This window comes from Sinocyclocheilus anshuiensis, unplaced genomic scaffold, assembly GCF_001515605.1.
Source record: "Sinocyclocheilus anshuiensis isolate Anshui unplaced genomic scaffold, SAMN03320099.WGS_v1.1 scaffold1604, whole genome shotgun sequence".
Classification (NCBI taxonomy): Eukaryota; Metazoa; Chordata; class Actinopteri; order Cypriniformes; family Cyprinidae; genus Sinocyclocheilus; species Sinocyclocheilus anshuiensis.
In genome coordinates, this window is record NW_015555841.1 from 302,699 (window position 1) to 315,539 (window position 12,841).

Sequence of the window (12,841 nt, forward strand, 5' to 3'; positions counted from 1 at the left end):
CCAGGTAGATTTAATTTACACATGCGATCGCTCTCTCACTAATGCATTCATATTAATGTAATCTTTACTGTGCTACTGTATCTGTATCTGATTTAGAACGAGCAGAAATCTGTGAGAAATATAACGACTTATAGACAAAATAACTGATAAAAAAGCTGTTATAAGAGCAACAGCCATGTGGGCAGCGCTGTGTTATATGCCATAACTGTGCATAAGCTGTTTATCACAGCTCCAGACTTATTTGTTCATTAATGACGTCATCAGCGACTAGTCGACTTCGACTCGACTTTCATCACATAAAAATCGACTTCAAAAAATCAGAAGTCGTTCAACCCCCAGTGTAGACACGGTGTTACTCTCTAGTGTTTAGTCTTTAGTGCCTCTAGTGTTCATTTGATGGATACTGTAGTGAAATGTATGTATGAAACAGACAGTCACATATTTCATTTTGTTTCCTCTTTAAATTATTTGTGCATAAAAATTAGACATGTCCCAAACATTGTGTTAAAGCAGAATTTAGTTGATTATGGTTGCTGAGCAATTACAATTATCCAAAATAGCAATTAACATATTTATTTGCTATATAAACCATTATTTACTTGTTTTTTTTTGTTGTTGTTTTTCATATACTGTTACTGTGATACAAAATTACTCACACCATGATATAGGATTTTGTCGTGCAGCCCACACATATAGTTGCAGCAATTTCGACTAAAACAAATGTGTATTTTACGCTGGACAATTACCTGATGTAATGACAATTTCTCACTTTGATTATCCCTATTAAATTATGTCTCTCGTTAATTAAACGTGAAGATATATTCCATTATTGTGCTTGTTTTCAGACTACGAGCATGAAGCTGTTCTTTTTTTTCTTTGGATCTAAACGTGAAGGCGAAAATAAATGAAATTTATATCATCCCATTCACCCTCCCCTTATTCACCCAAGCTGTCATCACTCTTAACCACCTGACAACTCAAGCCATTTAGTTCAGCTGGCAGCAGTTGACTGATAGTGGACTGAGGAAAGCAATCGATGCCCTCTGAAGTGTCAATTGATGGGCCGAAGCAAGGCCTGGGCTATCACTGTCGTATTTATGAGTGGAAGTATGCATTGATCCAGAGTAATTCAGATGTGCTTGTCCATATCCAAGGTCAGCGGCTGGCCAGACTCAGACCTGAGCTTTAGTGCGGTGGAGCCCTCGTGTCACATCGCTATGATATATGATAATAGTGCATGTTATCATACAAATTGAATTCCCAGAATATGGATTAATTGGCTAAATTAATATTATATTAGCTCAATTATTTTAGCTCTTCAGTTACATTAACAAAGTAATCATGGTGCTAATAAACAAATTATGAATTAGTCAGCCGTAGTTAATATACATGTCACACATGTGCCAATCGAAGGGAAATCACGCAATAAGATCCAAGAAGCTGTGGTTTACAGTTAATTTATAACAGCTAAGGATTGTTGTTAGGCACAATACTGTAATAAATTCATTGTAAACCATGGCTTCATGGGGCTTATTACTTTTATAAAACAGTTATTCTATATACTTAGCAAGGTTTCATAAAATAAAATAAAAATCTAATAAAATGTAATGATATTAATAAAAATATTCTTCCGCCAAACAATGTAGTTCCTTAGAAACAGTTGTGATTGTAACAAAGTGACAAGCACAGACACAGAAACAAGGGCACAGTGGAAAACATGCTTTAAGATATTTATAGATCATCGGGATCAAAGTTTGGTGGATCAGTGATGTAGCGTTTAAGTGCTGCACGTTGGCCAACATGACTGCTGAAACCGTAGGGTTCACCTTTCCCGTTTTTCATGGTGGCATAAAACTGATGGAGAGCCTGGTTTAAGTCAGTTTTGGTTATTGTTTAAAAATCGACCCAGCAGGCACAAGACGTCAATATAACGTCAGGTTGACGTTGGACATGACGTCGGACAGATGATGCATTTTGCTTGAGAATGAAAATCGGGTTGACGTCAGTATTTTCCAACCCAGTCTCATAAAAATACGTACCTCTGGGTACTTTTCTGCAACACCGTTTTTACGTACCTTACTGCACGTTTCGCCGCAGTTTCAAAGAGAAATGTCCACTGAGTGGCGCTAAAACACGGGTTCAATATCGCGAAAATGTGCCCCCGGGTACGTTTTTGCCATGAGACCGGGTTGGTATTTTCTGCCAATTTGATGTTGACTTTATGTTGGATTTTGGTTACACAACCTAAAAACAACAAATATCAACATCAGCTGATTTCGGCATTGGACATCAAATTAACATTGACATCAGACGTTGAATTGACATTGAATTTTGGTCACCGACCTCGCAACCTAAATTTAACCAAATATCAATGTCTTATGGCATTGTGTGCCTGCTGGGAATAGCCAGATTTTTTTTACGGCACACCAGGACTCAAAAACAGCGAATAGCCCACATAGTCTGCTTAACGGTACCAACTTAATTTCTTGACTTTTCCAACTCTTCAATTTGTCTCTCATTAATTTCTGCATGTCTGCTCTGTTTTTTGTTCTCTTTCTCTGTTCTGTCCATCTCTTTTCACTGCTCATCCTCGCTTAGCCCACCCAGTAAATCAAAATTCACAACAAAATCTGACATCTTCAGTCACTGACAAAATATTATAATAGTCTGCATTCTCTTCCTACAATATCCATCCATCCATTTATGTATGTTTTTTAACTATATTGCAATTAGTAAATAATGAGAAAAAAAAAAGATTATTAAGTTTAGATTAATTTTCCATTAAGATTCTAGGTGGTGTAATCATGTCCATTAATCTGCATTACAAAGAGATTATAGGCTAAAACTGAAGGCTCTGTTCTGTTATCAGCAGCAATTTTCGTTCTTGAATTTTTCTTTGGAAACTTAGACACTCTCATTTTTGTTCCCACTGAAGTCCACCTATAAGGTTCAAAATGTTGTTTTTCATGACAATTTTCTTTTTGTTCGTTCGTTTGTTCGTTCAGTCATTAATTTATTATTATTTAGCTTTATTTTTAGTAGTTGTATTAATTGTACTTTTTTATTTAAAATAAAAATATAATAGTACTTTTTATTTCATCTCAGCTTTATCTTAATTACAAAAATCAGATTTTTAAATAGTTTTAGTTCACAATAATAACACTGCCACATCCTCTTTGACCCTTAGTGTATCTTTAAAAGTTCTGTATGTAAATGACTTGTGGTATGATTGGCTAAAACTATTCACATGCCAAATGAGTTACAGTGCTCTTTTACAGGTCATGAGTTGCAGACAGGTTCTGAAATTAAGGGTATGACCACACTAATGTCTCTTTCGAAGAATGTGACAAATCCTATTTTCCATTACATGACCACTTCTCCATTATACAATAATTTCTGCAGATTTGCTGTGTATTTGTTCATTGTCTTTTTATTATTTAGTTATTTTTATTTTACTAAATACCTTTGTGTATGTCATTAGCACGCAACTACTGTCTAGTTTGATGGTCTTTATTTGTGCATGTTGTGAAGAACAGACCTTCTCTCTCAGTCAGTGTGGCTTTCTTTTAATAAGCAGCTGTCTTTATTCCAGGAAGTTCCAGAGGGTCATTGAAATTCAGCTGACATATTACGCTCTTGTGTTCATGTCCCTCACGCTGCAGGTCGTCCTACAGTCTGGGTCAAGGCCTATGGCTGCCAGTCAGCAAGAGCTTTGTGGTTCCTCCAGTGGAGCTGTCAATCAACCCTATAGCCAGCTGTAAGACGGACGTGTTGGTTACAGAGGACCCTGGAGAAGTGCGGTGAGTTAATCGCAGCTCAGCTCTACAAGCCCACCTGTGTGTTTCAGTACATTCTAGACTGAGAATGGGCATCAGAAGACAGAAATATGTTGCTGCTGTAACTGATGGGTTGAATGTAATTTATTAAGCCTGGTCTGGATCCTTTTTTATATAATCAGGTTTATTAGAGATATTTAGTTACATGTCCTTGACCCAGCCAACATATTGCTATTGCACAAATTTATGTTAGTTTTTTATTTTTATTTTTTTTGGTTCCTGAGGCCTACACTCTCAGTAAAAAAAAAAAAAAAAGGTTGTCACTGGGTCAGTAATTTAAGTGTACCTTATTCAACCTTAAAGGTGCATATAAGTACCTAAAGTTTTTATTTATTTATTTTTTTTTATAATGCACTTTTTGGTAATTATGCAAACAGTATGGGAATGTGACTTTTGAATGTTATTTTAATGTCATTATAGTAACATTTAGCAAAAAAATAAGTACATGAACATTTAACTAAAACATTTCAGAAATAAAATGTTTCATGAATAATGTTTAATATAATATATGACTTTACAAGTGCATAACCCTACTAACCCTAACCTAACAGTTTACTAATACTCTAATGACTGCCAGTTGACATGCAGTTGAAAATATATTTATAGTAGAATGTCTATGTGAACTATTGGCATAAAGTGATCAATCTGAACAAACATTTTATTATTACTGGAAGAACGTTTGTTCATACCTTTGAGAGAACTTTGCTAGAACATTAGCAAAAGTTCTGAGAACATTCCTTGTTAGCTGGGTACTTGCTGATTCTTTGTGATCCTTTGTGAAATTTACTAGCAATTTCTAAGTGAAAATTGTTTCTACACATTTTTTTTTTCAGTGCACCTTCTAATCACTCAGAACGCCTTAAAGGGGTCATATGATGCGATTTCAAGTTTTCCTTTCTCTTTGGAGTGTTACAAGCTGATTGTGCATAGATAAGATCCCTGAAGTTGCAAAGACTAAAGTCTCAAAACCAAAGAGATATTCTTTATCAAAGTTAAGACTCTGCCACACCCCCCTAAAATGGCTCGTTCTAACATGCCCCCACATATCTACCTCATTATGTGGAAATATTTGCGTAATGCTGCCCAAATGTTCAGCAAAGAAAGAAGGCGTGGTTTCAGTAACCGCAGTTAGTGTTGAAGCAGCCATGTCAGGTCAACAGCTCATTCAGTCAAACAAACGGATAAGCTTTATTTGTAAGGCAACCTTATGATTTGAAATTATTCATTTCAGTCTTTTTGAATAGAAGTTCCCCAAACCGGAAGTGTTTTAAATTGGGACCATGTATTTATTTGAGCATTTAAATTTAATGTTTTGCAATTATTTATTTAACTTTGGTTCTGTATTCTATTGAAATACAAAAACATACATTCTCTGGATTGTTTCGTCCAGTACATCTCTGTTCTAAGTGAAATGTTCAGGCAGTTATTAATAGACTTCTCAAAGCCCTTTATCTGGCATTACTCTTGCCTCTTCATTTCTGATAGCCCCACAGCTGCAGTTGGCTGAAATGTCCTCAGGGAAACACGCTATTTACAGTATTACTTTTTCACAACCAAGCTGTTTCCATCATTATTGCAATCCCAACATATGCCGAGCTGTTCTTACAGTTTCAGCATATACTCTAATATGAATCAGGTATAGACTAAGAGCAGGAGCATCATGCACCTATTTATTTGTGTATTTAAGCACCATTGACAGCCTGGATATAGTGGTAGTTTCTGTTTAGCCCCATATAATATGATAGTTTGTTAGAGTTTCAAGAAAGATGAAATCATTTAGTGTAGTGTGAATTCAGTGTAATGTTCTCAGACACTTAATTGCATGTTAATTGCAATTAAATTAAAATGTATTGCAGTTAATTTATTGAAATGAAATTAGCCGACATTGAGTGCTTTCTTTTCTTTTTTTTTTTTTTTTTTTTTTTTTGTGCTTACAGACATTTTTATATGTAATTTCATAATTACTTCTTAATGTCTTTGATGTCTTTGAATTTATGGTATACTAAAATACACTTTAGTGCAATTCCTTTGAAACTTTTAAGTTAGAAATATGGTTAAATTGTACTGCCAAATTTCGACAAACATGTATGGTAAACTAAATTATACTTTAATGTATAGACTTTAATTATACTTTAAGTACTTAAAGTTAGGATAAAAATGCAGTATTCAATTTAAATGTAATATGAAATAACACACTACATTTAAAATTATAATCCTTCCATGTGCTTTTGTATTTTAGTCAACACATAAGTGTACTTCTTTAATCATGACAAAAAGTTTTTTTAGTTTTTTATTTATATGATTTTTTAAATATAACTTTTATTTTGAAATCATTACAAATTTCACTTTTTACATGTATTATTATTATTATTATTATTACATTTAAAATTAATATTGTATTATCTGCAATAGTCTTATTCAAATAATTATACTACAAATGCGCGTTTAATACAATTAAGTGCACTTATTTTTCACAAGGGGAGGATTTATATTTAAAGGGGTCATGACATGAATTGTATTATTATTATTATTATTATTATTATTATTATTATTATTATTATTATTATTATTATTATTATTATTATTATTATTATTATTATTATTATTATTATTATTATTATTATTATTATTATTATTATTATTATTATTATATGTTCCTTGAGGTTTACTTATAATATTAATAAAGTTTTTTTCGTTTTCTTGCACAATAAATAAATAAATAAATAAAAGTATATATAAATAAATATGTGGAAAACAAATTATTCTCAACCCTTATTCTGACACTCTCTCTAAAATGGCCTGTTTTAAGGAGTGGGTCCTTTAAGGCTTGTGAGAGCTGCAGTGAAGCGATATTTGTTAATTTAGCTACACGAATGTGAACAAATCAGGCTTCAGTATCAGAATAAACAGGAGTTTCCCCATAAGCATAAATATATGCAACACTTGTTCCCGAGGTTTTGCAAAATTTAGACAAAAAAAATTGTATTCATGCAACTCTTATGCAAAAAAAAAAAAAAAAAGTTGCATTTAAAAATGATCAGGGAGCACTGAATGGTCATGATGCTTTGGACTAAGACTGTGAAAACACAGGCATCAGATCATAAGCATGCTTTATGAAATTTATATCCTCACATTACAATGAATGATTTATTTAATTTTTTTTCCCCAACATTAATTTGTTCTTAAAAGCCTGTCAGTGAAGGAATTATGTTCTCGGTTGCAAGTACATTACAGAAAATTTAAGCAGTTCTGGCACACTGGAGTATTATCTTTGCCAAATAAGTAAAGTGGTGTGAATGTTGTTTAATCTAGTACTGTAGTTGTACTTTCCATTTTGTGTCCAGAAATGGGATTACGTTTCTTTCACAGAAAACACCTTCTCTCATTCCCCCCTCATACACTTAGATAATTTCTGAGCTCTGATGATGAATAACATTCATTAACATTTCAATTTCATCCCAGAATGAGGTGGCCATGTCTCTGGCCTTTGGGAAGTGGGGACAGTGACCTGTGATCACTTGTATTTGGCTTCCTCCAGAATGGAAATGAAGCTGGCTTTCCACCAGAAGTGTTAACGTGCAACTCCTTGTCTCCTGATGCTCTCCTCTTGTCTGTCTGTCTGTCTGTCTGTCTGTCTATCTATCTATCTATCTATCTATCTTCATCTATTTTAACAAAATGGTCTCAATTAAGGTGACAGCAATGAACTAGATAAGATATATTCACGCTAAATGCAAAACAAAAACAAAGCAAAACACCCTTGTTATGACAAAGCAGCAGCTTTGCAATCAATATTTCACCATTATTTCACCGTCCTAAAATGCCATGCAGGGGCAACAAACTGTGAATTGTTGAAGCAATAACAAACAGCACATTACCAGTCTAATAGACTTGTTTTGCAAGTCTATTAGCTATTTTTAGCCCACACAAACATACTGTTTCAAAAGTTACATCAAGGTACATCAAGCGTGAGGTCTTTAAACCTGAGCTTAATAATGAACTTGACACATGGGATTTTAATATTAAAATATATATTCATCTTGAAACATTTGATATTTAATACACTTGTTTTTCTCTCTTGTGCATACTGTATTTCACACAATGTTGTCTCCTGTACATTTATCTCTAATGTGTGAGTATGCAAAGTGTTTACTGTAAGTGTGGAAAATGCAGCACTAGGTTCAATCAAACTCTAACTTTACAGTTTGCATACATTCAGACTTGCTGACTTAAGGTTGTGAATGATTTATTAAGCTTAATTAGTACTTAACATCATGGCAGGGACAAAATAATAACTTTGAGGATGGAAACACTTATTTTATGAGTGATTAGTGGAGTTTCAGAGGAATACATATTATCGGTGTAATGTATCTGGAAAATAATTAGTTGCTGCTGCACAGGAAATGTCTGTCACATCACACACAGCACAATGAATAATGAGCTCCTCTTAATTATGCAAATGAGATTCAGTGGGAACACCCATGAGTGAAGGTTGCCGACTGGAGCGAACTAAAAACAAAACAGTATGTTCAACTAATGGAAGACAAGCAAATGCACTGTACTCTTACTGTTAGTAGATTACTATTTCAAGTCTTTTAAACGTTTAAAGATGTTCAGATGCAATAGAAATGGTAAAGGTTCAAGCAAAAAATGGACCAAAAAAAATCCACAGATAGCAGGGAACTTCAAAAGTCAATACCCAGGCAAAACAGTCCAAAGTTCAAAAAGCAAAAGCAGAGGACTAATTCCACAAAATAAAGCAAAACAAGGTATAAATCCAAAAGGCAAGAGACAACAAAAATTGTTGCACCAGAGAAGACTTATGCTATTATATATTTATTTTTTTAAATTGCAATTTATGTTAAAATGTATGTTAACATATGTTAACAAAAATGTTACTTTTTTATATTTTATAATTGTTTTCTTTATATTTTATTTCATTTCAGTTAACGTTAATTTTATTCCAAGCAGTTTTTTTCTTTCTTTCTAAATATCTGTACCTTACACCACATTAGAACAGAATAAGTGCAATGCCAAACTAAGTGCAAGAAGTTTCTTGATCACTATTACCATTTTTTTTTCTCCTACTGTGCATTTCTACATTTAAATACTGATGTAATATTAATTATCAACATGTACTTATGGTTAGGGTAAGGATTTGGTGTAGCACTTTATTGGTTACACTTTATTTGAAGGTGTCCTTGTTACAGTGTAGTTATACATTTAAGTGCAATTATACGTTTACTGAGTAATATTAATTAACTACATGTACTTACTATATGGTTAGGGTTAGGGTTTGTTTTAGGATTACTTATGTATAATTATGCATAATGTATTGTTATTATAATAGTAAGTACATGTAATATGCAACAAGGACACCTTCAAATAAACTGTTACCACTTTATTTTACAGCATGTGCACCTACTTGTACTTATCTAAGAAAGTACTGGGTAATGCAAGGCAACATGGGTTAAGATTAGGTTTAGGGGGAGGTTCAGGAGTAAGTGTATTTATTTATTGTTTCAGTGTTTAGCGCAGTTGTCGTTGCTAGGAAACGCTTGTTTTGTTTACTGTATGGAGACGTGCTGAAATCGCGTTTGGTCTAGTACTGTATCGCTGTTACAACCCCTGGCTCGAAGGGAAGCAACAAAAGGAGTTTGTTTACTGTATGGAGACGTGCTGAAATCGCGTTTGGTCTAGTACTGTATCGCTGTTACAACCCCTGGCTCGAAGGGAAGCAACAAAAGGAGGGACACACGAAATCATAAGGCTTAATAGGAAAAGGCTTTATTAAGCTCAAAAGTAAATCATTATAATAGAACAAAACACAACAAAAAAGATAATATTTCTGAAAACGTCAGCATCATCAGTGTGTAAAGCGGGGTGCCTGGCTGCTGGTGTAATGTGCTGTTGTTGCCATGTAAACGTGCTCAAACCAATACAAATCAAACCAAACACAACCCAATATCCCAAGTCCAAGACTCCTTTGTCTCTAGTAATATCAGTTTTTAAAGGAGCGTCTGAACCACAGCGGCAGGTGTAGGCAATGGACTGCAGATTGAGGCAAGTCGTAGGCGGAGCCGGGGGGCGAGAAGAAGTCCTGGATGGCCTGTAACTTCGCCTGCACCGGACACACTTTCCTGGATCAAACACGCGACATTCGACTGTACGATCATACAATCGCTTCATATTTTGTTGGCGTTTTTCAAAATTTACTTTTGCGAGTTCTCTTGCTTGAATGAGTCGGTTCTTAAACCCCAAAACATATGATGCCAAATTTTTCGGAGGCTTCGCAACTTTACCAGCCTCTTGAAAAACAGACAATAGACCACGAACTTTATGCCCAAAGACTAAATCATTAGGACTAAAACCCGTACTTTCCTGTACTACTTCGCGAGCGGCTAACATCATCCAGGGTAATTGAATCAATTCAGACTGAAGTCTTATCTTATGAAGAGGAACAGACAGAACATTCAGTCCTATTCCCCTAATTAACACTTTCTCACCAGTATGGGATAGCGAGGAAAACGGCAAAACAGACTCCAAGATGAATGAATCCATTGATCCAGTATCCCGTAATATTTTAACAGGAACTTCTTTCTCCTCTCCTAAAGATACAAGACCTTCTGTAATGAAAGAGGAGTAAGACGACAAATTCAACATCGGGTTTTTGATCTTCAAACATTTCAATCTCTTCAGACAGAACTGGTGCCACCGAAGCAGCAGGCTTAACAGGTGAATGTGCTACAAGTTTGGATTTATTCTTAAGGACTGGACAATCCAATTTCCAATGGCCTCTCTCCCGACAGTAATTGCATATTTTACTCTGGTCAAAATTTCCCGTGAAAACACGGTCATTTTTAGATGGAGTCTTTACAGAGGTAGCAGACTGAACATCATGAACATGCACACCAACAAAAACAGATTTGTGTTTTTGTGTTTGTGATTGTGTTCCAATCAGCTCAGTTTTCAAAATTAATTTAACGCTTTCTCTACCGAGTCTTTTATCCTTAATCACTATTTTATAATATTCAGCGATTTTTAACAATTGTTCTTTAGAACACCCTTCTAAAAATTCATGCGAAGGTGAACTAATAAACAAATCAATATCGGCCATGAAAATTCACCAGAAAACAATTTAACTTACACAGTGCAATCAAATAACGAGAGTTTCCCCTCTATCTGCCTACCCAATATTCTACCTAACTCAACCATAGTCTTCATGCGATTACTTGTGGGGGGTACTTACGCACTGTAGCCCGCTGGGTGAAAACGCAACCGGTAAAACCAGTGACTCCTTCAACACCACGGATGTGCCCCCGAGATGAATACTACTACTTACGTTCACCGCAACACTACACAAAAACAACAAACTCGACACATCTCAAAAGAAACATGACGCTATACCTAACAGGGAAAACTCACGTTCAAAAAACAATATTGCACATATGTACTTACCAACTGGTGATTTCGCACGACGACTAAACAAACTCAGGTATGAACTAATATACGTGCATCCCAAAAAACAATTACCAAAGTATCATACTTACGAAAATAGTTTTTCTGAAATGTTGTTGTATGCATTTGTCATTTTGATTTAATTTATTTTATTTTCTTAAATGTGTGTATATATAGTATTTATAGAGTTTTAGCTTTTAGTTTTAATTACTTGTTCTTATTTGTAAGTCGCTTTGGATAAAAGCGTCTGCTAAATTACTGAAAGTAAAGTAAAGTAAAGTAAGATTCAGGTTTAATACTTAGTTATTACAAAATGATTGTAATTACTATAATCGAATAATGAGGATCCAAGTTTGTTTATATTTTGTTTTGTTCCTTATTGCCCATGTTTTCTCAGTCTCAAGCTACACATGATGGATGTTCTTGGATATAATCTTGACTTTTTTGTGCGTAGTTTGGCGGTTGTGGTTGTTGCAGTGGCTGCATCGCTGCAGTGTTAGCTGATTGCTGTGATTCTCTGCCTGTGACCGGTGTGTGTTCACACTCAACGCTTGATTCCGTTGTGTTTATACACAATCTGTGCATGAGAGCTGCGGGTCATTGTGGGTTGTTTTCTCCAGCAGGAAAAACATGTCTAGACATTTAATTTTTCCTGTCATACTCATGCTGTTTGGACCGATGGAGTGTATATATTGTGATTGTTGCTATGCTATACTGTATTTTACTGTATGTCTATTCATTTTTTGTGTGATCTTTAACTCTTGCAAATTGTTAGCCGATGTTGGGACATGTGTAAATGCATTTTCATTTATTATAAAACAGTGAATCGGTTGAGTGAATGTTCCAATGACTCACTATTAAAGACAGTTGCTTACTGGTGTAACAAAATAGCCTGCAGGAAAGATCACTGATAAATCCCCATAGTATACTTATAGACAACCTGTCTGCTACTTTATTAATCTATATTTAGTATTGGCTAGCAGACCTTTAACACACAAACCACAACGACAGTGATGACCAAGATATGAGCTCTCGGTTACACTTTTATTTTAAGGTGTCCTTGTAACAGTGTAATTATGCAATTAAGTACTGAGTAATATTAATCAACTACATATTACTATATGGTTAGGGTTAGGATTAGGGTTTGGTTTAGGGTTACCTGCATGTAAGTATGCATTATTAATTGTTATTATAATAATAAATACATGTAACATGTGTAACAAGGACACCTTAAAATAAAGTGTTACCGAGCTGTTAGTATCACCAAATAACGTCTCGGTTACGTATGGTAACCCTCGTTCCCTGAAGGAGGGAACGGAGACGTCACGTCGGATGACCGACGAAATTGGGATCTCGCTTAGAGAGACCAATCTACTTCGAGTGTGCCAATGCACATTGGCGTGCGATTATTGCATCCAGCTGCCACTGATCACAGCGTGAGTATAAGTAGGCAGCAGATGCAGCGCATATTCAGGTTTTCGCTGAGGAGCCGAGCCGGTGACCCGCCCGCTCAGCGGTGGTACAGGAGCTGTGGCGACGGGACGTGA

General features: G+C 35.0%; 1 protein-coding gene across 1 annotated transcript in view; it reads left to right on the forward strand.

Annotated features, from left to right (window-relative positions):
• Window positions 1-12,841, forward strand: part of LOC107675510 (astrotactin-2-like) — a 541,421-nt gene that overhangs the window by 294,086 nt on the left and 234,494 nt on the right. Inside the window, exon 10 of the mRNA XM_016469894.1 lies at window positions 3,663-3,800. Within this exon, the coding sequence (XP_016325380.1) occupies window positions 3,663-3,800 (138 nt within the window). The remainder of the gene's footprint in view (window positions 1-3,662; window positions 3,801-12,841) is intronic.